The 26,851-nt window shown below is 37.9% G+C and overlaps 2 protein-coding genes across 4 annotated transcripts in view; one reads left to right on the top strand and one right to left on the bottom strand.

The window, feature by feature from the left end:
• The window catches only part of shroom1 (shroom family member 1), a 40,348-nt gene extending 16,464 nt beyond the window's left edge, over positions 1 to 23,884 (bottom strand). Inside the window, exons 1-2 of one of the 3 annotated variants that reach the window (XM_015349616.2) lie at positions 23,682 to 23,884; positions 19,965 to 20,014 (exon numbers count right to left, since the gene is read on the bottom strand). The gene's annotated coding sequence lies outside the window, so the exon portion shown is untranslated. Of the gene's footprint in view, positions 1 to 18,457; positions 18,715 to 19,964; positions 20,015 to 23,681 lie in introns of those variants that run through there. The other 2 variants (XM_015349617.2, XM_006631871.3) reach the window with 2 other exon arrangements.
• A 126-nt stretch (positions 23,885 to 24,010) lies between these two features.
• On the top strand, positions 24,011 to 26,584 carry gdf9 (growth differentiation factor 9). Its single transcript, XM_006631870.3, has 2 exons — positions 24,011 to 24,406; positions 24,844 to 26,584. The coding sequence occupies exons 1-2, from the start codon at positions 24,058 to 24,060 to the stop codon at positions 25,776 to 25,778; spliced, it is 1,284 nt and encodes a 427-aa protein (XP_006631933.2). The 5' UTR covers positions 24,011 to 24,057; the 3' UTR covers positions 25,779 to 26,584.
• Positions 26,585 to 26,851: the final 267 nt, after the last annotated feature.

Below are 26,851 nucleotides of genomic sequence, written 5' to 3'. Positions count from 1 at the left end.
GTTTGTGAAAGGACTGTAAGTCTCCATGTTGTCACAAACCCCTGGTCTCGCTACGGGTGAGAGTTCCCACAAATTGCGACATGAAACAGCCCTTCCTGCTCACTAGTTACTGCAATGACTAATGTATTGCAATGTACAAGCAAATAAGAACAGGTTGTGCAGCAGACATTTCACCTTAGAAATGTTACAACATGATCTGCATTCGAATAAGTAGTATTTGTTGGCAAAAGCATCTCGAAATCGAGAGCAATATTTCTGTTGGATTCAAAGAGATGTATTCACAAGCCTGCTTGTTAATAATGTAATGGGGCCTTTTTGCAAAGGAGCTTTTGTTGCCTTGTTCTGAATGTCAGAATATGGAGCCGTGCATACCTGGAAACTTTCTCTATTTTGGGATGTAAATTCAGGTTTTACAAGTTATTGTGTACATTTTACTTTTATGGGGGTTTGAAATGCCAATTCTTTCTAATACCAAAATATAAATATAAATATAAATATTGCAGTTCCCCTTTAAACTTATGGTGAAATCTTTGATGTCGGCATCAAGCATATGGCTCATGATATCAGATAAGTTTTCCTATTTTATCTCAGAATCCACTCAGTGCCATTCGAGTGGTTTCCAGGGAACAATGCTTTATCCTCTGATCCAGTGGCTGATCTAATAGTTTTATCACTACTAAGGGTCTAGTTTCTTCAAAATGTTTAAAATCAGTCCTCTCTCAGCCACCCTCATTTAGGATAGAAAACCACCCAAAATGGTAGCCCTATTTAAGACCAGTATGGTGCAATACTTTCTCTTCGTCTACAAACACAGCCCACCAGCTAATCCCTTTTAACCCTGTGAGTGTAAATCATTTATTTTATTTTTCAGATGGATTAAACACACTTTGGATGCCCTGATACTATTGCATACTGTATGTGCACTGCAGGGGCTACCGGCGTTACATTTGACCACATATTGAATGGAACACCACTTTGGCAGTTCCTATTCCTGACCCTTGCTGTCACAAACATTTAGGGTGTACCCAGTACTTAATATGGGAGTGTCCTGTTACAGAGAGCTTTTGGGTGTATGTACCTAATGTGTTTTTTAGAGGCGTGACTATCCTGCTGAGCCCCACTCAGAAGCACTACTTCTTGTTGACAATTCCCAAGTAACTATCAATTTTTAGGCACAATGTAATTTGTTCACAGATCTAACTTCAGTCCAAAACAATTTTACATGATTGGATACAGACAGACTCTCTTGAATCACACTTGGGGGGCCTTAATTTCCAGAAGTACAAGATGAAAGATGTATATCTAGATCATATTTTGCTAGTGCGAGATGACCATGAAACTCTGAAATACTTTGAGATGTCTATTTCTCATCCTCCACTTGGGGTAGATTTACCCCCATCCTCTTTTCTTTCTTTCTTCCTCTCTCTTTTTTTGGTCCGTGTCATATTTAGTTTTTAGTGTTTAGTTTTTTTCAGAATTCCACAAAAAATATTTAAAAAAACAGATCAGAAATATTTTACCCACATTTTAATGTATGTTCCCTGCTGCGGCTACAAAGTTTAAAATACAGACAAAGGACTACAGACAGGATTTCTAGTATACATACCATGATACCGGTGGTACTAAGATACCACAGTTGAAATACCTATCATTTACAGGTGGATAATACACGAAAAATGTCCATGTACAAAATCCTCTTAATTTTGGATGTTGAACTTTTAGTTCTAGCATCGTAATGGAGTGAATTGTGTAGGCAGTAATTAACTGAATAATGAATTGATTTGCAAATGGTCTTTTTCAGAGCTTTGCGTGTCTCTCTGGAGCACATTGCAGTACATGTGCAGACAGCCAGGGCTCATCTCCTCACATTAGCGCACAGAAGCCAGTAAACTGGAAATGACAGAGTCAAACGTGATGGCAGAATGGGCAGAGGGAGAGAGCTGTGACAGCAGAGGACATGCAGAGGACTTGAGGCTTTCACCCTGTTTCTGTTTTCCACAAATAATTCAGTCCTGCTCTCGACATTGGCCTCAAGTAACATTATTATTATTCTGACTTATTCTACTGTAAAGTACTAAGTAAGGCTTAATGATCCACTTCAAATGTGTTGCATCCCACACATGTTTTGTAAGAAAATATTTTAAGTAAGTATTTTCTTTCTGCTCAAAGGCTTTTTAGATGAAACTTACAAAATAATGCTATCTAGGGAGAACACAAGCTGGAATGATATGAGACAGATAGCCTTATCTCTTTAAACATCTCAATCTAGCAAAATGAAGTATTTCTCACCAATATTTAAGTTAATATAAACTCTCTAAAAGTCTTTTAGTTCCAAATTTAGTAGTCTTATACGAGAATGAAAAATGTTCTTGGCCACCCATGCTTCTTTTCAGAGATGTAAGGATATAAAGAAAATATGTTGACCACTTTTGCCTGACCTTCACTATCAACAGCTTCCCATGTTTTGCAGTTTAACACTTTAAGAAAACAACTAATGTAACTATCATGCTTTAACACAAATCCCCAGCATTTCACAAAGTTTAATTTCCAGTGTGAATTATTCCTATTTTATTTTCTAAAACTTGCATATACTCACAATTCAACTACAAACTTTAAATATAAAATATATGAACTTATTTTGTTGTCCTGTTTCCAATTTGAACGATATGTTTATCTCTTACCTTGCCCCAACAAGTCTCAGGATGTGAAACCATGTTTTGAGCAGAGTTTTCGCCAGTCCAGTCTTGAAACTAAACAAATCAGACTTTCCTAAGTTTTTATTGCATTTAAACACAAAGGAAAATTAAGTCGTGTGAAAGCCAAGTGGAAACCACTGTAGCACGCCTGTGACGTCCGCCTTCCAAATATACAAAGAGAGCTACAGAAGACATATTTCACCGCTGATACTGCTTTCTGAACAAAAAAAAAACGCCTCACATTCCTGGCTGGCTTCAAAGAAAGAAAGGCCTGGTACCATTCATTCAGAGCCAGGGTACAGATGGAGAGCAGCCAAGTAGCTGGGGCAGGGAGCCCTCACTCGGGCCTTACAAAGAGACAAACGAATGCTATTCCAGATATTGGGGCCCCCTTTTTATTGCTTAAAATGACGTGTTCTTCCACCCCATAAGGTCCCTTAGGAAAAAACAAACATGGTTCATGTCCCGCCTTTTCCAGTGGTCTGGGTTTAAGATCGAATTCCAAAGATTACACAGTGAAATCTTTCTGAGCCCCCCCTCAAATGTTATTGTCAACAGTCCAGCATATATTATAATTTACAATGGGCTTTGCTATTGTTTTAGCTTTTATGTCTTTGTACTGTTGCCTATTCATTGTCCTTCACAGCCATTCTATGGTAACAGAGGGAGAGTTGCTATGTTTTACTGCAGCAGAATCTATAGCCATCTTGAGAGCGACATAACAGGTTTGCTAAACTTGGACAGGACAAGCAGCAATGGTATGAAGTGCCCCAGGTGAGATTAACACTTGTGGCATAACTAGCTCGGCAACGGGAGAAGAAATGCAGAAGAATCCAGGAAGATGAAAAACAAAGCAAGCACTTTTAAGGGAGATACCACAACTATTTATTTCTGAGAATGCTAAATCCTGCAAACCAAATCCTCAAATCCTAGCAGCAACTTAAATGATAATAGCTTAAGCTTTCTACATTCAGCTTTAGAGATGTTTTCAGTTAGTCACATGATACTCACACACAGAGTTCAACTCCTGACCACTACTGCTTTTATTATGTGGATTCATTCCAAATTACAGCCTTCCAACTTTTCTGTGTCCTTAGGGGCCACACCAGGCATAGAAATGTTCCTGCTGTTTTTATCATGCTCACTGACTTTCCAAAATGATCAGAACAATAGGTGTAAGTCCAGTTATTTCAATAGACTGATTTAGAAACAAAGCAGATAGCCAAATAACTATGATATTCTGTACTCTGTCTTTACAAGATTATTGCTGTCTCTATTTCAGTCAGGTTCTCTCTCAAAATAACCGAGGACTTCCTTCACTGAAATCTCTCCAAAAAGATATACTAGAACTAAGCCCGTGTTATGTGACCTGCTTATGATAGAATACAGCAAACACATACTCAGCAGGGTTTCACCAAGATTACCATTGTGAAGAATCTCCCAGAGTCACTTTTCACACCTGAAAAATGACCCTGACCACAACATTCACTTGTAAATGAAAAAGACAGGTCTGTTGCTTTCTGTCACTGACACATCAGCTAAAAAAATTGCAAAACCCAGAGAATTCTGGCAAAACACAGCAAGGTCATTATTGACTGGGAGTTTTTAATGGTTTTCCTATTGCCTACTAATTGAAGGTAAACAATGTTTTCAGATGACACAGATGTAACTACTTTCCACAAAACCAACCTCAGATATGCCTTTTAGAAAAGACTGGAATGCAATTGTTAAAAACCTGGAGGTGTTTGAGTTCAAACTTGTGTTAAGCAGACTTAACACAAGCCCTGAAGGAATTCTCAGAGTGTGCTTCAGTATTTCAGAGAATTTATTTGCATGGTTAAGCTTCATTCCGCATGGTACCATAACAAGACACAGTTTAAGGACCAAATACTGGTTTGATTCAAAACAGAAAAATTAAGAAATGACTAGTAAAGTGATGTTTTTATTGTTGCACATCTAATTTTTCGGGTGCACTGGTAATACAATTATTTGGACTGTTTAGATAGATAAGGTTGTTTAAGGAGATTTTCTAGAGACCCAAACAATATATATGCTACTATATATAAGGTCAACAAAAAATGTTATGTAATAGAATTGATAGAAATGATTGTGGAAAGTGTCTAAATGATAGAAAAAACATACTTCATTTAGAAACACCTGACAAAAATATTTTAAAGCACATCTCTTAACTGAAATTTGTTGTATATATAAGTTGTTACCCATGAAACAGCAGATTTTCAATGGAGGTTGTGCTGAACCTTTAGCTGGGGTTCATTTGAGAAAGCTTTGTTTTAAGAAACTGTGCACTGACAGGTATGTTCACTTGATATTAAAATAATGTTTTAGGATTCAGAATATTTGACAACTACAACTTTGATCTCACAATTTGTTCCATCAGCTAAATCACACTGAGTAAATTTACATCCCACCTTCTGCATTCCTTCTAAACTAGAAGAGCAGGTTGTCCAACGGATTACCAAGTTCCAACACAGAAGAGAAACTTGCAGCTCCCACAAACCTGCATCATCACTATTTTACAATTGTTTATTTTGCCAACGTTCAGACTACTGGCCTGTAACAGCACTGCAGTAGTCATTCCAATGTAACCTTTGGCCAGTATGCCTACCTCAAGAGAGCAGACAATTCAAATTTGCCTTTAGTCATGAGTAATGTGATTAAAGAATACTGCAGCTGTCAATAGCAGTTTTGACTGAATCATAATAAATGCTCAAGCAGAGAGATTAAACTCCTGCCACCTTAGGCTTTTCACAATTCACTTGGATTTATACTGTAAATTAAAATGTGCTTTTGTGGTGTACTGGAACCCTCAGCAAGATGCGTGCCAAAAAAGCTATGGCTACACATTAGTTCATCAGTGACCCAATCAATGCAAAATGATGCCTTTGTATTTCTAAGCCCCTGGGTAGTTTAAGCAACCCTACGGAATGCAGTCTCTGTGCATAAGAAATGTCTTGGCATTCTTACAGCTCACAGCTCAGAGGCTGGCCTTACATTCCACAGGGGAAGGTACTGTTGTCATTGCAATCCTTTTCTTACCCATGGAGAAGAAACGACTTCTTTCGAAAAGGTAAAAAATGTTTAGGTGAGATGAAAAGGGGCATTAAAATGTTGCTACACTGGTTCGTATCAATTTCTACAGACTAGAACTGCTGTTAAAAGGTTTAGGATGCAGTGTATTTCTGTGGTTAATAAAACAAAAAACCTAGCTGCCCATATGCATTAACTGAGAAGGTAATTGTTGTGTTTCTTCTGGAGCATGTCAGCGGACAACTGATAAGTAGGGCACACAGCGCATGTAATGGAATTAGTACAGGCCAATATTTAACTTATTTAAACACTGAAACCTTTAAGCAAAAACTTCACAAATGCCTTCTTGAAATATAAACACACTGCAAAACTGCCTAGTTTAAGCATTTGGTTATTTTGACTACTTTAGCGAAGTAAAAAAAGTAATTGAGCCACTATGTCTTATACACTTACACACATAATTTCTGTATGTTTTACAAATGAGCCTATTAATTACATTTTATAGACCTGAAATGATAACCTGTATGTTTGAGAAAAATCACCATATAAACATATAAAATGTATTCTTTTATGAAATTGCACCTTCAACAGAATAATAAACCAAGTGTTCTCATTGAATTAAGTGACAGACTTAATCATTAGTATAAGCTCCTAAAAAAAAACATAAAGTGACTAGTTTGTTTGTAATAGTAAAAACACAGCAGGTAATAAAGCTCCAAACAAAACAGAATAATTGTGCAAGTTACTCAAAACGTCATTAAATATTTAAACAGGCTGCAAAACCTCAGTTGTAAGACTAATAATTTGTAACACAGCACTCATGCTCAAAAACGGAGGAAGGATAAGACAGAGTTTCCACTTGAGTGTGTCAATGAGTCCCTGCCCATCATTCAGCGCCCTCTCTGTAAACTCAAGGTGTCAAAAGAAAAGCTGCCCATGTAACCGGGAATCTGCCTGAAAGGAAGCCCAATAACCAGGGATCACCCAAAGTCAAGAGCAGAAGAAAAACAAACAGCCCCCACAACCCCTCTCTAACAGAGGACCCACTTCTCATAGTCCTGCAGGGGTTAGAGAAGGTGAACTCTACTAGGTTAGCAAGCAGAGTGGGCAAATCAGAACATCAGTTCAAAGCCTATAAAATATGCTCAGCACCCCTTGAAATCTCTATCATGGCACCCAATAAAGAATAAACATTATTTCAACTATTGTCAGCAATGCAATTTGCTGACACATGACACATACAATAAAAATGCTGAGGCATTAAAAATATCCCATACTGGTATCAATAAGCCCTTTATGTTCATGCAGAAATTAACCCAGAACCCAGAAAAGAGCTCAGGTAATGGATGTCATCTACAGATTAGGGCTACAACTTTAAGAAAACAATGACTAGGGAGAGGAATCAGCCATGCCTGAGAAAGGAGACAAAAGGAAACTCCGCCCTCATTCTGACAGGTGGTTGATACAAGCACACGGGCTGATGAAGGCAACGACATCTGAATTGGACTCTGTTCATTTAAATTATTTGTTATTGTTATTTCATACTTGGAACCGACTGTTAGAAGCCCATGGGGGAACTCAAAAGAATTTGTAAGCCTGTTCCCTACCTGCATGATTACATTAAACACTAACCAGACCTGTGGCCGTGATTCTGCCACACCTGTCCTGTTGCAAACAAGAAGCTGTGGGAATATCTAGTTTGCCAAACCCAGCCCTGTATAAACATGGAAATCCAGAGTGCATTACAATTCCTGCGTACATGAAGGTGAGCTCTAATGATGAATGCATACAAAACAGAAAGATAATGGCATGTGTGATATTAAACTTTGTTATTGCCACTCTCATTTGACACCAGCGAAGACAACTGAATTTTGAAAAAGTGGTTTTGTTGTTAAACACTTATTCAGAAAAAGTTGGACCACTGAAACAGTTGCTTAAACTTGCATTCTGCTGACGAATTATGGCCCAAGTTTAGAGTGACAAATGTCATTTGATAATAAAATTGTAAAACGTATATGGTCTTTTATGGACATATTCTGAGTACCAGTCTTTGATGTACAGTAAATGTAAATAGGTCATTCAAAATGACACGCAATCTGGTAAATTCACAGATGAAAAGTGTCAGGGAAACTACAACCTTTTTAAGATACGTTTTGGTCAAAACTGGTTCACTTTTGATCACTCAATCTAACAATGTGCAGACGCTAAAAAACAGAAAACAAACATTTTCAATTACATATTTCTCTAGTTTTCTTACAAATTCTAATAATATAACAAAAAATAAAATACTTTAAGGTAGGTAATTAGATTTTTCATTTTACCTGACAGAAAAATGACAAAGGTCTATGGGATTTTTCCCATTGCCCATTTTAACTTATTTCATTTGAACTATGAGAAAGAAGAATAAGGATATACATTTTATTTAAAGGAATAACACAAAAAACTCGAACTGTTAGCAGCCAAAGAACAAAGTGTATTACTCCTTAATTCAGGGTACAAAATTGTCCAATGTTGCTGTTCGCCATACAGAGCCATTTCTAGTCAAATAACAGATGGAATTACTGCCTTGTATGGGAACTTATGCATTTTAATGATGAGGGATAAAAAAAAGACATGATTAACAAGTATGTCACACTTCAAAATTCAAGGTCAGATGTCCAGTACTTTCCAAATATCTTTAGTAAAACAAAAAACACTTATCTCTCACTATTTTTAGTTCCATTATTACAATCTCTAGAATTATAAAAGTGTAAAATTAGTAAAGAGGTCAGTCGGCCTTTTAACAGAAAGCTGTGGAAAAGATAAAGGATGTTTTACTGCATTAGGAAAGAACTAAGATTCATTATTTGTCTTGACAATAATTAGTTTGCTCAGCAGATCTTGATTACTTATTGAGCAAAGTGTGTCATGGGAATTTCCTTTAAAAACGGGAAAAGAAAAGAATAAATAATGCAAAAGATGGTGAAAAGATTAAACAAGATTAGATAGATATGTATATTTAGCAATTATGGCAATTATAGACAGGTTTTTTTGCATGGTGCTTTGCAAAGTTTATATTACCCAGGCTTCCTCAAATATCATTTATTGCAAGTCAGCATGCTGGCAATTATATAGCCAAAGGAATTCTAAAGATAAGCTCAGGAAAGTAAAGCAAATACTGCTGGTACATACTGTATTATGTCATGCATTTCCACAAGACTAGCTAACACCTTATCACAGAGCAGAGATCAAAAACAAATATTTGCTCCAATTCTAAACATTCCACTTTTCAGACTGAGGTTTGAAAATGCAATGAATAGAATCAATTCTGCTATTTCTGGCCAAAACCTTTTACACATAAGATACTAAAAATTGGTTAATTTTGAAGTATTAATAAACTGACAAAATAGATTTTTTTTTAAATCCATTATTACAAGCTATATACCTGACATTTTTTTAAATTTGAAAAAAAGCAAGCAAGTCATGTCTGGTATTTGGTTGTTCTACTTTTGCTGGTTTCACATGGTACGATACAACCAATAGGAATATTTGATCTGGATCAGGAATGGGAAATATTTAGCATGAACTCTAGAATTACTCATTAGATGGTTCAATTTCACTTTACAGTTCAAATGCATTACTCAAGATGTCCTAAATAACGAATACTTTCGCAAGGCAATACTTTCTCACAATGCGAAGATGGTAAGAACTGAAAACTATAGCGATGCTGTATGGTGTCTCACAGCATAGCCAGAAAGCACCTCCAACAACAACAATTCTCACCTTACATTTATCACCTCTCCACAGAATAAGAACATTTCAATATTATAAACGTTTTTTAGTATCTCTTACTGCAATAATGGTATTTCTCCAAGTAGCCAGCATCATTACCAATGCAGACACAAACCTCCCAGCTATTAGATGACATGAGAGTAACGTTACCTGTGCCATTCTAAACCACAACTACATCTGATTCCACATTCAAGTTTCTCTTCCTTGTAGCCCTTTCTTATTTTCTGGTGCGTATGCTTTCAAGAGTGATCTCTCTGCTTTTTCCTCCTTCTCAGTTCCTCAACCAGCTGTCTGTTTATCCTTCTCCATATGAAAGACAGCAAAGTGGTTCTACAGTTTATTCCTTAATCAGGTTAATAGTTGACAGGGGTTATAAAATATTTGTTTACTTTCAGCTCATATTTCTTCCACTACATCATTCAGCTATTTCTGTCTAAAGTATTCACCTTCAAACTACATAACTCAGCACAGTTCCATAATCTTCAAGAATTTGTTGGTTCTAGTTTAGGTTACTTAAATGTTCTAGGCTATTTTTTCCCTGATTATGGTCATGATACAATAGATACAATATAAAGCTGTCCCTTTTCCAGCAGCAATGCTGTATGCTAAATGTTATCTAACTTATTAAAAGTAGGACATTAATTAACAATGGATTCTCATCTAGTATCCCTCTCACACAAGGTGAAAATAAGATAGAAAAAAGTCAAATCCACCCACATGAAGTCATACAGGAGCCTTATAGACTGAACCTTAAATGATAACTGACGTACTGGAATAACAGAAGAATTTAAGTGAATTGTCTCATTTGACTTATACTAAACTCACAAACTCTTGGGCAGTTGTGCTAGTGCCAAGGATCTCAAAAACACTTATTTTCCTGTCAGTGTCCTTCACAGCCCACAGTGTGATGAGGACAGGCAGAATGTCAAGACCCATCTCCCAGTCTGCTGAAAACAGGTCTGCTGACATAATGTCGACATGTTTACCACAGCCTCCTGGCCTTTCTGTTTTGCTTTTCTTTCAGGCTGTGGTTAAAACCCAATCTCAAATGTTTTTTTTTAACATTCCTAGGGAATGATGCCATCCCTTGAAACTAGATTCTCTTCATCTCAAAGCTAGCCTCTTCCTAGGATGGCTAAGTATCGTCAAACATCACTTCCTTTCACACCTTACACCCTCCTCTTCTCTGAAACTTCATCTCCACACCACTTAAAGTTCTGGCATCCATATATGAAAGATCAGGTGCTGTATAATAGTCCATGACTTGGCTTTCCTTCTATACATACTTGGTCTCAAAATGACATTCTTAAAGAACAATTATCCTTACGAAGCACTTTCAAGCTCCCCAGTAGAGTGTATATCTTCACACAAGGAAGCAAAAAGCTTATATTAAAGAGCCAGGGCAAATTACAGTGCCTCATAAACTGTGAATAATTAATAAATAATACTTTTTAGACGACAAAAGCTTTTTCTATTGTGTTATCTGATTTCAGCCAACCACAGAGGTTCATTCCCCAAAACAGATATTACCACAAAAAAAAATTGCTGCCAGTCGGAAAATAGTACTTTCTGTCTGAAGATTATACTTTGTAATTCCACACTGCCACAGCGGAATTCTCACTGAACTTTGTAACAGGGAGAAGGGAGGAGACAGATATCTCCTAGGTGGGGGTGATTGGCAATTTTAAGAGAGATCAACTAAAACACGGAGTCTCTGTGCCAAGGAAGGATTTGCAAGGGTGCAAATATTTGTCACTGCACAGAGGGGCACGGCTACGTTGTATATAAGATAAACAACACTGCAAACAAAATCAGGGATTTTGTTGGAAACATAAGCAAAAATTACAATCCGTTGATGTGACATCCTGGAAATCCCTCCTGAATAAGGTTAAAACAAAAGTTTTATCTCATCAAACTATTGCCATTAAGCTACTATGACAGCTCACAGAGGCCACCTTTTCATTTTTACTCAAGCAGCCTTTTATACCCACTGGGAAACACTGTGCTCCAAAGTGTGGAACATCACTTATAGCACCAGCACCACCGAACAAGAGGCAGAATAATAAAAGACAGGCAATGCTCTGGGTGGAAAAATAAAGCCCCGTGATACAACAAGAGAGCCACCAAACAGTGGCACAAATGCCTTTGCTTCTCTTGGTCCCCATTTCCAATCTGTGCAAGCTCACTTTTCACGCACAGTGCATTTCACCGAGATGCATGTGAGGGTCTGCTCAAGAGATTCCGTAGGTTCTGTAAAGCACTTTGTGAAAGTATGTATGGAATGCATATCTAGATGATTAGAGATCATGGAAATCTGGATCAAAAACGCCAAAACCATGCAAAGAATGAGTGGAAAAGTGTGTTCTTCCATGGGATACTGACTGATCCGATTTTTATAGGGCTTTTTTAATGGGTATTTTAATGAAGAAAGAGACAAAGGGGTTTGTAAGAACACCTCCATATAGGGAACTCAATCTGTTACTGAATTGCACTATGATGTATCGATGGACACTTTTATCCAACATTTTTTGTATGATCAAATTAGAAATTTTATGCAGAGTACTGTCTCGCAATGTTGTGACTGTGTCACAGATTTCTTTTTCTTTAAAAAAAGCTTTCCAATGGCAGTCCCTTAATATATCAGCTGTTTAAAGCCTCATTTGTTTGACATACATTATATTAAACACACTTCAGTGCTGATCACCTCACACAAAGTAAGCATGAAATTTCAAATATTCAGTTCTCCTCTGCCTGACTTCTTTGTCATTCTTAATCACTTGCCAAGACGGAACCTCTTCAATAGACCAATTGGAAAGAGAGGCCTGCTGTGCACAAAAATCCAGTCACATCTAATTAACAGACTGTTTGGGCAAAAGATCAAATATTTTGTGTAACACATCATTTCATTTTTGTACAGACCTATCTAATATGAATGTTTCCCACATTCCTAGAGCGTCAACTCTTAATGTATTACAAAAAAGCAAAGCATGCCATACCAAATTCTATGTACTGCTGTGAACTCTGAGGAATCTCAAGCACTTAATTGAGAAATTATACTGTAATCGCCGAAGTACCCACATAAGTATCCTTCAGCCTCATGATATCAGAACAAAAGGCCAGCCCATTACAAGAAATAAGTAAAAATATGATATCAGCTTCAGGACACAAAAAAAACAACTGCAAAGCACAGCCATGTAGAGCACAAAAACAAAAGTATTTAAGCACAGACTCCAACAACTCCAAATACAATACTGTAGAGTCATCATCGCAAAAATCGCATAAATTCCAAATCACTCTCCCAACTCCCAATCTCATGAATCAGAAAATGTGATCTCACAGATAAGTTTCTAATATGTACTGTAACTCTCGACATGGTGAGTGAAGAAATGGAAAGCAAACGTTTTGGCTGCAAAGAAAGCACACAACGTTGCACAGTCCAGATGAACAGTATTATATATTTCAACAAATTTTGAACCTGTAAACTTACAACAGCTTGTCTATATAGACCAATAAAAAGTTGTTTCTAGCCAGTGCTTCATGAAGAGACCAGAACATTAAAATGTCTTGCAAGAGGAAAACTGCCTTTCTTGGAGTCATACTTTAAAGTGGAAATTTAAAAAATGCAACTTGCATACTTTTTATGTCTACATGTTACTGTTACTAATGGCTGAGACACTCTCCCATCTCACTAGATAACATTTCAGTTTGGCAGTAATGTGAAAAGTAGAACAGTTTCACAAATTTAGCTGTGTGCTTTAAGCATCCAATCCATGATGCACAAGACACTCTATTTGCGGACCAGATGTGCAATTAACAGCAAATCCTAATAACAGGACATCTTATTTCTAGCTGTAACAGGTCAAATGAAATTTATAAAAATGAAATATATTGTTACACAGATTAAACCATCGCATTACTGCTCTAATGCACAAAACACAAAAAAAGTATGTTTCATGCTGGACACACACAAGTGGAAACAGTTATCTATGTACAGTATGTCGAAATGCTCAGACATACTCAGACATATATCTGACAAATGCAAATTTCTGACACTAATTATGGGCACAAATATTCAATTTCAGATGCACTAAATACGCTTTGTAATGTCAGCTAACTATAAGACATCTTATCAAGACAACAGCTTGTAACTCCTTTCAGCCCTATTCAGTTAAAAATATTTTCTTTCATTGACAGCCCAATTGGTGAAGAACAGCCATCCTTTAAATTCTGTCAGTGACTTTAACATAGCAGCAGCTGCCACTCAAATTATGCAATAACAAACAGCATTACATTCATTAGTCAGCCCAAGGGATTACATTTGGCTTAAGAACAATATCATTTCCATACCTCCTCCCTCCTTATCCAACTTTTCTGGTTCCCTTCTCTCCAGCTTCTCTCTTCTTGACTCAGCATCCCTCAATAAACTAGTTACACGCACCACATCTATTTTAGATCCTACTCCCACAACTTTATTTCTCTTCTCTCTGTCCCATTGTCCTCAATATTATAAATGAATCATTGAGCATTGGCATTGTACCAACAGTCCTCAAAACTGCTGCCATTACCCCCGTGCCAAAAAAGCCTAACATGACTCTAGACAATCTTAACAATTTTCGCCCCATCTCCAACTTACCCTTTCTTGCAAAAATTCTAGAACGTGCTGTCACATTTCAGTTACATAACCACCTCGTGGCAAATAACCTTTTCAGACCCCTCCAATCTGGCTTCCATCAACTTCACAGCACAGAAACTGCCCTGATCAAAGTCACTAACGATCTTCTAATAGCTTCTGATTCTGGTTCTCTTTCTATACTCATCCTTCTTGATCTCAGTGCTGCTTTTGACACGGTTGACCATGACATCTTAGTTTCTCATCTTGAGACTGTTTGGAGTTTCTGACACTGCTCTCAAATGGTTCAATTCTTACCTCACTGATCACTGTCACTTTGTCTCTCTTAATGGGTATAGATCTGAAATTGGTCTCGTTAAGTCTGGTGTTCCTCAGGGCTCAATACTGGGCCCCTTGCTCCTCAGCATTTACATGTTTCCACTTGGTCAGCTTTTAAGATCACATGGCCTCAGCTATCATTTCTACGCTGATGATACTCAAATATACATCCATACCAAAACTGACACTGATGTGGCTGTCTCTATTCTATCTAATTGCATCACTAACATAAAAACTTGGATGACTCAAAATTTCCTTCATCTTAACTGTGAAAAGACTAAAGTCATGCTTATCGACACCCCCCATCAACTTTGTAAAGCCAATCCTGTAACCCTATCTGTAGATGGTTCTGTACTTGAGCTTCAGTCTAAATTGAAAAACCTTGGGTGATATTCAATTCTGGCTTAACATTTGACCCAATACGTGCAGCATATTGTCAAAACATCTTTTTTTCACCACAGAAATATCGCTAGACTACACCCTATGCTATCACTAACTGTGGCTGAAAAGCTGATCAACACATTTGTGTTCTCTCGATTTGACTACTGTAATGCTCTACTCGCTGGGGTATCTAAATCTACTTTGAAGAAACTGCAGTATGTCCAAAATACAGAACCCAGGATCCTGACCAGGTCTAGTGCAAGTGATCACATTACTCCTATCCTGGAGTCCTTGCGCTGACTTCCTGTCAAATTCCGTGTGGACTTTAAAATCCTCATGCTCACCTATGAGGTTCTGCATGGTTTGACACCACATTACCTCACTGAACTATTATGGCCTTACTCCCCAACTCGCAACCTTCGGTCTTCTAATTCTAGTCTCCTAACTGTCCCCCAAGCCCGTCTACATTCTATGGGTGACAGGGCCTTCTTCTGTAATGCCCCCAAGCTCTGGAACTCTCTGCCCAAGGATATCAGAGAGTCACCTTCTCTAAACTCCTTCAAATCCAGACTCAAAACCTTCTTCTTTAAAAGAGCCTTTACTTAACTGGTTCCATTCTTCACCCCTCTGCTTTTCCTGGTACCACCATCCACGGTCTCCTCTGTATATTGCAATTGTGTTTTATCTTGTGTATTCTTTTTATTTATTGTTCTCATTCTGTAAAGTGCTTTGAGAAGCCACCTTTAAAGGTGCTATATAAAGTTTTATTATTATTATTATTATTATTATAACAAAATATGAATGTAGGGTCACAAGTAGAAACTAAGAGGAGCTGCATTTTGGAGACATTCTACAGATCCTACCTGTCAGCTATGTATGTCCGGGTAAATGGGCCCTTATTTACACGTTTTCATAATGCCCCCAAACTAATGTGTTTGGGAAATATGAGGAGTCTATGACGTACTATTCTCCTACAATCCCCAGATGTGCTTCGAGTAAACTTGCTTTTCGAGCATTAAAAGTGCTAAGATACGTTAGAGGGTATCTAATTATCTCAGCACTATTAATGCTGAAAAGTGATTTTTCTAACTGGGGATGGCAGCAGCAAAGAAGACTATTCTGACGATTTGGATAGAGCCTGCTCATTCTTCTTTTGTTTGGTTGGGATATTTACATTACATTTTTCATCCACAGAGGTCCAAGGCTCATCCTCACCCTGCCACACTGCTATTGATAGAGTACTATAGATCCAATGATTTGGCGTTTCCAATTCCTTGTCTAAGTATGTTTCACCCCCTATGTTCCTATTTATTTCTCTTTTTTGGCCAAAACACTGTAATGCACATTGTGTATCTCTGAAAGAAAAGTACAGTACGCTGTTTGTTTGTTCTGTTATTGCTTCTGTGTTTATGGCGGGGTTTAAATAAATAAAATTAAAAGAATTGTTAAAAAAATAGGAGACAATTCTTCACATACAGACTCTACCTAGTAAAGGTGATGAAAATTTCAATAATGGATCTTTCATGAAGAGGCTAGAAGAGTTTTTGAGACTACTTAGGCCAACTATTCAGAGGGTATTAGCCCTGGTGTCCTGCCTAAATTGCACTTTGAACTTGCTCCCCCTAAACTACCAAATTCATCTAGCTATTTTCTAACAGCTTTGTTCAACTGAAGGTCACAGGAAAGCCAAAACCTACCAGCAAGTGAAGGGGACAAAGCAAGGTACACCCTGGACAGGATGCCAGTCAATCACAGAGTAGACTCACACACACTCACACCAAGACCAATTTTCCCAGAAGCTAACTAACCTACCCATATGTATTTGGACTATGGGAAGAAACCAGAGCAACCACAGGAAGCCCACAAGAACACTGGGAGAACATTTTTAAATTAAAAATGCTCCCTGCAAGTTTAGAAAAAAACCCTGTAAAAAATACCTACATTGTATCGAGAATTCTACTGAGATAAAACTAAGAGAGATCTCCTAGCAAGTCTCTGAGATGGTTACAACCTTGGACAATAGTGTAGGCACCATAAAGTGCTCTGGCTGTCATCAGCTCTACCAGAGAGGACACAGAGGGAGTCAAGGTTTGCTCTGCACAAGCTATTCAGTTTCAGAAAACGGACAAAACCGGGGTTTCCAATTTCTTCTAAATTAAACCACAACAGTAGTGTCATTTTTTCAGCTACTTTAAATTAAACATACAAAAGTCATTAGCTGAAAAAAGGAACTCTACATTATTTAGCAAGTAAATGCTTTGCATTTATTTGACTGTGAAGGCAAGTTATTAAAAACACAACATAGAAGTTTTTTTTTTCAACCATCCGTTCAGACTAGAATCCCGTCATGTTTTTGTAGTCTTCTTAAGCAAGCAGTCAATTCATTCCACGGGTAAATTTCAAACAGCCAATATTTGCCTAATTTGCCATTTTAAGCAGAAAACCTAGAACAGCAAGGAACATTTTTAATTATGGTTGCTCAGCCGTCTCACTTTCATTGGCATTTGGTGTTTAAACTAATACTCAAGTGCTACTAATCGAACATTTTTAGGAATCAACTGAAGCAAAAGCTAACTTTAATTGTGCTTGCAGATATCTTCGTAGTAGCTCAGATTTGGAAAAAGTTAGAAATGACAACCAACCTACAAAACAGTCTTAATAGGAGTACAAAATGTAGTCAGAAAACGGCTACTGACTTCAGCCTAGGATATGCTTCGTATTTCTTCAGAAATATACGTAAAGCTTAACGGCATTCGAGATCAATATCTAAAAATGGGATATAATGCTAACTTAATTTAGACTAGATGCGCGGCTATGGACAAGAATTCTGCAAGGTGCATGAATTATTTCTCCGTGCTCACGTCTGACAAGTGAAGGTGCGATGATCAGTTTGTTTTTATACTGTATACGTTCTAAATGTAGCGCAGAATAACCACTGAACTATACAGCTGGAGGACTATAATTTTAACTAGGTCTAAGAAAACCAAATGAAAACAAGTACTGTATGATTACTTATGATGCACCATTCTAATGTAAGGTGGGAAGATTTCAAAAGCGTTTATTATGGGTTCAATGCTAGTCTGTGTAGACCTTGAACTTTGATATACGTTTTTGCGATAGACAGACGGAGCTCAATCGCCTTCTTCTTCTCCTTTGCTCACAAAAAAATCTTACAGAGATAGCTACATTATTTAGTTATGTAAGAGGAAACGTTTTATATGGTCACAGTTTGAACCCAATATGTTCCTTCCTTCTCTGAGCTCTCTCGCTTGAAACTCATTTGTATAACGACCCGCTTGTTTGAAGAGTTTCGTTCGTAGAAGGATATCCTGTTCTAAAAGACAAATCTATTCTAACAAAACAATGAAACTCATAACAATGATGCTGAAATCGGGATAGTGGGTTTCTTAAAGGAAATGTTTACAATAGCATTTATTAAATGTTAATAGTACTGGCAGTTTACATACTACTTTTTCGTCTTCAAAATAATAGCGCTCCAACAAGATCCAGTTTTACTGAAACTTTTGACCCGAAACCGTATCACATGTTCAACAGAAAGCGCGACGAGTAGCGACACACTACAAACACACGATAACAAATTTCATAAACATACCTGGAATTTGCTTTTAAAAAATCTGGTTTCGTGTTCTGACAACAAAAGACGATAGCTGTTTTTTTTTTAAACAAGATCAAGCATTTTTACTTTTAAGTTAAATTAAAACGGCAGAATCCCGTAGACCTGATGTATACCTTACTAATAAACTTAAAAGTTTCGGTCTCTTTCGTTCTCTAAGTGCAGCAGTAGATCAGTAGATCTTGCAGAAAACTGCGGCTACCAACAGTATCAGTTTTCACTGTACTTCTCTGGCAGGAGCACAAACTCACAAAGGTAACCGAGTTACCGCTGAACCAATCAGCCACAGAGAGGCGGGGACAGCACTGTAAAACGATGTTGGTCCCGGGGGTTGAGCATTGCTTCAGTAATCCCGATTTAAATGACCTGAACATATGATTCACATGCTGTTATGAGCAGGAAACATGCTGGGTGTCTGATGCAGACATGACAGTTGCAGCTTATTTGCACTTTTAAGACCCGAAGGCAACAAACTATAAAACAAAGTATCGCTTTTGAGCGTGTTGTGGCTGTGTTAATGACTCAAGTGTTAATGTTGTTAACATTTTTTCGCTGGTAATGGTAAACTCTCTGCCAACACTGTAAAGTTACTGAAGGTCATACAACAGGTTTTAAATCGACATTTTCTAGCGTATCCAGAATTAGCTGAAAAGCCCGATATTCCATCCTAGCCTGGAGGGTTAACGAGGTTGGTGTGATCCTTCTTAATATTTTCACCATTTTATTTCCGAATTAACCCCAGAGGCCACGTTTCACACTCCTTTTCTCGCTATGTAAACATGAAAACGTACGAACAGATGAGATAAGTGTAAACACCAACCCAAGTCTGGAAAGAAACTGTTTATTTTACAACCACATGAAGTACTGGCAAAATATGAGTATGGTTATACTCAGTAGTGCCCCTCTTCGCCACCCTAAAGGCATAAAGGCGTTAAAGCGCTATGTGAACAAAACGGCTATCATGTTGTGTGAGACTACAACCTGTTTCTGTCGTTGGACCATAAAGCATTTTTTACACCTGCGGTCTATACTACACCAAACCTGCCGCCAGCTTTGTAGTAAACCTGTTTTCTGGAACTCTCTCATATACATTTGGCAAGAAGCGGCGAAGGGCACCAACCGAATATGTTAAATGTCTTAAACCCACCTACCTTTCCAGTGTTGTGTTTTCAGAAGAAACAGATGCTCTTTCCAAACTTGGTTATTTATCTATATACACTCAAATAGCGAGTTAAATGTACAGTCACCGACATTCAGCAAGATACTAGCATATATATATACGAGTGCACAAGAGCAAAAGCAGTGGTTACATAAATGTATCAGTACGTATATCACAGTATAAACACTTCAAAAATGACATTCTTTCCAATTCTCCCAGGCTACCTAATCAGCAGTTGCAAAGCTCTGACTGCTACAGCTGAAGTACAGAAAATAGTCGGCTTCTTAAATTAATAATGAAGACCTATTTTTAAACTGCAGCCAGTACCTCCATTAACAGGCTCCCAGACAGCTGCAAATGGCATTCAAGGTTTCATCCTACAGGAAGAATGACAAGGACATAAATATTAAAATCTTTCAAGACCGATTCCATATCAGCTAATGAAACATTTCAAACATATTTTGAACTTGAACACGTTACTGACGATTATACGTAACAGAACATGGGACTGAATAATTTTGGCCTATTCAGCTGGTGCCAATGGCCACACTCCTAAACATAGCAACACTACATTTCTCTGTTGCACAATGGCGCTGTAATTACTTTGCCTAATTAAGTTAAATAACCTTTGTACATGAAGGCTATACAAACTTCTTTGAATATAACTTTTGTTTGAGCAACGCGTGCAGCCTCAGCTGAACAGTATTTCTAATTCTACAGAGCCAGTGGCGGTATTTAACCTATTAAAATAAAGTCCCCTGCCTAACAGCTAATGACAGATCCTGTATCAAATCGCAATGCCATGTTCCTTATCAGGGGCACTGTCGCGAAACAATCCAACCACTGTGCCACTAAAAAGGAGTGGGGGGTTTTATGTTTTTTTAAAGAAACCGTGTTTCAGATGGAGGCTCGCTAGGATATAACCCTGATTATTTAAGCACAACAGTCAAAGCTTAAAACTAGTCTTAACATAAGAATATAAGATCGACTCAAAATGGCTTAGGAACTGCATGATGTTCATATTTATTGATTGAGTTTTTCTAGTTGTTCAGATTATGAAACCATCGAATCAAGCAGCTATTACAGTTCGTACTGTCTAGACGAGCACATCTATATCTTTATGTTCAAGAGCTATTGCGTTGAGAAATTTAATTCACAACTGCCTTTTCTTATACTTCCAACAGATGGCGGTCTGTGCAACGCTTAACTACTGCGATTCCAGAGATATGCGCACAATCACTTAATTTAAGTGATTAATCGCTTTACAAAAAGTTACTTTAGCATCATAAGAACTCACATCTTCCACTGTATTTGTTATGCTTTGTTTAGCAAAACATATCCTACATAATATTTCATCAGGATAAGGAGGGAAACGCGTGATTTCATCACTTTTAATAATTAATTGCGGTAATGAAAACAGATTGATTAAATATTACAATGATTAAATATTTCAAACTTGGATCTCCAACATTTAAACACGTTCTTAGTTTTGTGTCACAGTAAGAAATTTAAATATTCATGTTTTTGGATCCTCTATGGTGTACAGACATAGCACAAATAAATGATTACACAGATAATGCAAGACAAGTATCCAAATGTATGTTTTCTTAAAAGGTCAACATGTTTCAAGTGAGTAAAGAAAAAATGGAGATGGCTTGTCATTTCTAAATATTATCATCTCATTTTTAATAACCAATGAGTTTTGACTCTGCTTAACAATTTGGCCTGAAACCCATGAGGGTACGTTTTTTGGCACAGTATGAAAGAATAAGGTTTACTCTTTTTTATTTGATAAATGTCTAGGACTGAAATTAAACACCTGCTTAAGTATGAGGACAGTCTGAAAGACACATTTCTCTGTTTTTGTAAGCTATGAAATGTCAAATGCTGCCATGCCAAAGTTCATCACTATTCACATAATGAACCTCTGTTTCAGTATGGACACATGCAGCCAAGACCCCAAACTGCTTAGGATTTAATTAACTTCTTGTTACAGGCAGAAATAGTTCGGGTTGACATTTGTAAATTTAATTAAATGACCTTATATCACACAGTGTGATCTTCAATGTCTAGGAATATTACTGTGAACAACAATTCACAGAACACATATGAAACCTCAGAGGAGGGAATACAACTATATATATACACACACAAAAATAGTACATTTCTTTTTGCGTGATTTGAAGCACCAAATACACTACATTGCCTGCGAAAAGACCATGCCTCCTCCCAGTGATCAGGTGTTTTGCCTGTCTGCAGCTGATGTGAGGAAGGAACTAGCAAAAGTTAACCCACATAAGGCTGCTGGACCTGACAATATACCTGGATGCGTGCTCAAGGAATGTGCAGCACAGTTACCTGATGTTTTACAGACATTTTTAATATCTCCCTGTGCCAGGCGGTCATGCCTGTATGTTTCAAGACTACCATGATTAAACCTGTGCCGAAGACGTCTACTGTGCCCTGTCTCAATGACTATCGCCCCGTGGCACTCACACCACTTGAAGTGAATTATCTAAGTGTCCCTGGATAAGAAGGACACTTGTGTAAGAATGCTGTTCATTGACTTCAGTTCTGCATTCAACACAATGATCTCCCAGAAACTGATAGAAAAACTGAGCTTGCTGAACCTTTACACCTCCCTCTGTAACTGGACCCTGGACTTTCTGACCAAGAGACCTCAGACAGTTCAGACTGGAAACAACGTCTCTAGTACCACGAACCCCCCAGGGCTGTGTACTCAGCACAGTGCAAATTACATCATCAAGTTTGCTGATGACATGACAGTGGTGGGCCTCATTAGTGACAACGACTGCGGCGACTGAGAAGGGCAAATCTCTTCCCCCCATACTATCCACATTCTATAGAGGTACCATCGAGAACATCTTGACCAACTGCATCATTGTTTGGTTTGGGAATTGTAAGGTCTCAGACCGCCAGTCCCTGCAATGAATTGTCAATACAGCAGGAAACATCGTTAGAGCCTCCCTTCCATCCTTTCAGGACATATACCACAAACACTGCACACACAAAGCCTCCAGACGATCCCTCCTGCAACCTCTTTGCCCTCCTACCACCTGGTAAAAGATATCGAAGTATATATACCATCTCCACCAGACTCCATAATAGCTTTTTTCCACATGCTGTTAGGCTCCTCAACACCCTGGTACCTACTGCACCTACACCAAATCTGGAAACTTAGTTCTTTTTTGCCTAATGTCAAGCATACTGTCTGATGTATTCTTTGCACAATCTTGTGAAGTAAATCACACTATGCACATTGCACTTTATGTACCCTGTACCCTGTCAGAAATGTCTATGTCTACATTGTCTATAGCATTGTCTTGTCAGTGTCTGTCTTTGCACCGTAGACCTGGAGAACGATATCTCACTCCTCTGTATATTTTTATATGGCTGGACTGACAAATAAACTTGAACTTGAACTTACCTCTGTTTAACACAGGGATCTCAAACCCAGTTCCTGGAGGGCCCAGAACCTGGTGTCTTGACATTTTTGTTCCACCACAGTTCTCTTATGTAGTTGGTCCAATGATTTCGTTAATCACTAAACTGTAATATCTTTAATTGCTAAACATGTTTTTATTGGTTAAGTACATTTCATGATGTGAATGTAGTGAGTAATCACTGTAAATGACTTGAAAAAAATCCCATCTATGTTTAAGACATTAACTAGGCGAAGTGTTTAACTGACTACACAGGTTGAAAGAAAAAGCAGAAGACACTAGGCCCTCCAGGATTTGAGTTTGAGATTGTCTAGTTTATAGATAAAGAATCATGTAGAATAAAAATAATATGATATGTTTCCTGCATTTTAATTTGTAATCTTAATAACAAGGTCTTTCTATATTATCGGTAACCTCTCATTAGCTGTAGAGAAGCCCTGGTCACTCCTGCGTGTTTGTCGGCTTCAGTGCTCACGAGCTGAAAATATGCAAGTTATTTTACTATTATCGCCGATTCTGTCGCTGGTTAACTTGATTACAGCTACAGTACTGGCAATGCTGGAACAGATATGAAACCCACCGCGATCAACCGGTGGAAAAGTTCACCAACGTTTCAGAAATCTTGCTGTAGAGGTTTATATCGAGTCCTGTGATCTGCAGTAAATTTGATGAATGCAGAGAGCTGATCTGCGCATACAGACTGCTTATTAAATGTGAAAACGTATCTTTAAATAGAACTAGAAAGCAAACTAAACACTAAGGTTGTCATATTCATCCACCACAAAACAGCGAAAATCCGAGGACGTGCCATTTATCAAGTCCAAGGTTTTGTGATTAGCGAGACTTCGCTTAATTACTCACACCTGACGAGTTTAAAGCGGCGCAAGCACAGGTTAGCTATTCCTTGGTGTTGGTCGTGGAGCTCTCTATAGACTTCCATTCATTGTTTTAAAACAATGGGGATCGGTCTAGCTCTTTGTTTATTTTCTTGCCTTGTTTTATCCGGAGTACTAGGTGTATATGTACCCAGATCATCACAAACAACTGCAAGTGGCTCGGACGACGAACCTAAGGGTTCTTTTGATTATCATGGTAGCATACTGTCCTCACTACTAAAAGCATTATCCGAAAAAGACGACTGGATAGATCCTACGCCGAGACAGAGGCCCGATTCCAAATATGTCTCATACATGAAAAGACTGTATAGGATGTCTGCGAAACACGGGCCTCGGGGTCATAAAAGTCACCTGTACAACACGGTGAGGTTGTTTACTCCGCGCGATGAGTGTCTGAAACGGGGAAAAGGTGAGCGATCTTTATCTAATACTTTGACTGTTAGTCTAGCTATTTTTTTTTTCCCTGAGCAACATGGTATTGGAAATAAACCTACTGACTTTATGGCTCGTCTGCGCTTCGCAGATTTACCGTATAAGTGGCTATATGTTAGATTTTCCTTTTTCGGTTCGGTTTGTTTTGCTGGAGGGTTTACAGAGTAATTAAGTCAGATCCCCGACTACTGAAATAGTTCTGGATGTTTTAAAGTTACTAAATACAATTTAAACTGCAGTCTGTTAATAATTTTCATTATGTCACTGGCATTGCACACTGCGTATGTTGAAACGACGCACGTTGTGGTTTTGAGATGCAACATTTTAAATATGCGTAAAATTCGTACAGATCAGTTTTATAATGGTAAAGCTTATGTATTTCTCTTAATGGTTGTTCTGGATTGTTTCTTACAGAGTTATTCACAGGAGACCTTTCTTATAACTTGGATCGTCTAAGAGCCCAGGAGCTTCTTCTGAAGTCTGTACTGTTGTATTGGTTTGACAAAGAAAACGTGAGTCAGCTCACTTCCATCTGCCATTTGGACATCAAAGAACAGGAGCTTCCTGACCAACAAGTGTGTTCCAGTGATCAGGGCTCTTTCAGCTTCCCTGTTCAAATTGAAAGGAGAAATCGGAGAAAATGGATTGAGGTTGATGTCACATCTTTCCTTCAGACCCTTATCAAATTCCACAGGAAGAGCATCCACCTGGTCGCCAATTTGACCTGTATTGGGGAAGGAGGAGGGAGAGCTCCTCTTGAGCTTTCTTTGAAGTCGCCGTCCCTCCTTCTGTATCTTAACGACACCAGTGAACTGGCTCATCAGCGGCGCTCCGTATCTGTCAACGCAGCGAAACCGGAAACCCCACGGCAAAGCTTAGACGCCGGCATCTTTGAAACTCAGTCCCGCCTACAGGTGGGAAAAAGGTCTTTGCGGACCAGAAGAAACTTGGTTCCAGGTGAAGCGGGTCTCCCTGACCCGACGGCTACGACCGTTAGTCTCTTTCGCCACTTTCAAAAGTACGACTTTCCAACAGATGAGTGTGAGCTCCATGATTTCAGAGTAAGCTTTAGTCAGCTCAAGTTGGACCACTGGATAATTGCTCCCCACAGATACAACCCCCGTTACTGCAAAGGGGTTTGCCCAGGGGCTGTGGGTTACCATTATGGCTCCCCAGTTCATACCGTGGTGCAGAACATCATTTATGAAAAGCTGGATTCTTCTGTACCCAAGCCATCATGTGTGCCATCAGAGTATAGCCCCCTGAGTGTTTTAACCATAGAAAATGACGGCTCCATTGCTTATAAGGAATATGAAGAGATGATCGCTACTAAATGTACTTGTCGCTAGATCACTAGAAATGGCTTAAAGAATTGGAAGGATTGGGCTAAATTATTTCACCACGACCGTGTCATCAACCTGTTACCAAATTGTTGTTGCAAATTATGGAAATGTCTCTTAAACTAATGGAAAAATAGTTTTTTTTATTGTGCACAGAGTTACATATTTTGAAAAGACATTGGGTAATGCTGCAAATAATATCTAGAACAGAAGAATTTACTTAAAGTAATTTTGTTTGCCAGAATAAAATATATATATATATTTTAGCCAAATGGGGAAAGTTGAATAAGATGGTAAAATGTTTTTTCTGTTATTTTGTTTTTCAGATGTATAATTTATTGACTTTGCAATGAAATGGAGATATTGTACATGGTTACAAAAGTAAGAAATTTCCTTTCCTTTTGATTTATCATTATGGATGTTCTTTTATTCTTGTTTTTGGTTTACTGTTTTTCATTTTGTTTTTGTTGAGGTTGGCAAATTTTTAAGTAAAATGTTCTGGACACTATAATGAGATTTTAGTCCTCTTAACTCTTCCAAATATTTTTACTGTGATTTTATACTGGGAATACAGATGGTTGTCTTGTGGACAACCGTGTTCTATTCTTAATGTCCAGACTTAAAGTTGTCTTTTTATGTGGACAACTAATTTGTCAAGCTTTATTTAATATTCTCAGCTATGAAATTACTGTAAATAGAATGAAAGCATTTAATTGGGTACATGCATGTCTTTGACATTATATATTTATATGTTTAATTGAGGTTTATAATGCCCATTTTTGGCTGATCATTTCTGATTTCACAACAAAATTAAGTGTAACAAACAATAATATATTTTGTAATATTCCAAAGAATAAATTTAAGCAGACTTTAACCTCTGTGTTTTCTCATTCTGCGTGCGGTAGTCTACTTCTTAAGCAGCACATTTGTAGGCAAGCATAGATTTACCCAATTGTCACATCCGTTTCTAGAAGGTTCAGTGTGTCTTTTTTCTAAAGCAACAGCAGGACCTGAGAAAGTGGGAAGCTAGTAAATTAGTCCTAGTTAATGAGTAATACCAGCAGGTCTAGCTCATTTAAAGC

This window comes from Lepisosteus oculatus, chromosome 11 (assembly GCF_040954835.1).
Source record: "Lepisosteus oculatus isolate fLepOcu1 chromosome 11, fLepOcu1.hap2, whole genome shotgun sequence".
NCBI classification, from domain to species: Eukaryota; Metazoa; Chordata; class Actinopteri; order Semionotiformes; family Lepisosteidae; genus Lepisosteus; species Lepisosteus oculatus.
Note: the sequence above shows the minus strand (reverse complement) of the source record. Positions and strands in the feature narration are given on the sequence as shown.

Excerpts from the sequence above, each read along its gene's own strand:
- gdf9 (XM_006631870.3), top strand. The coding sequence starts at position 24,058 with ATGGGGATCGGTCTAGCTCTTTGTTTATTTTCTTGCCTTGTTTTATCC. Across the intron at positions 24,407-24,843 it reads GTGTCTGAAACGGGGAAAAG|AGTTATTCACAGGAGACCTT; the intron begins GTGAGCGATCTT and ends TGTTTCTTACAG.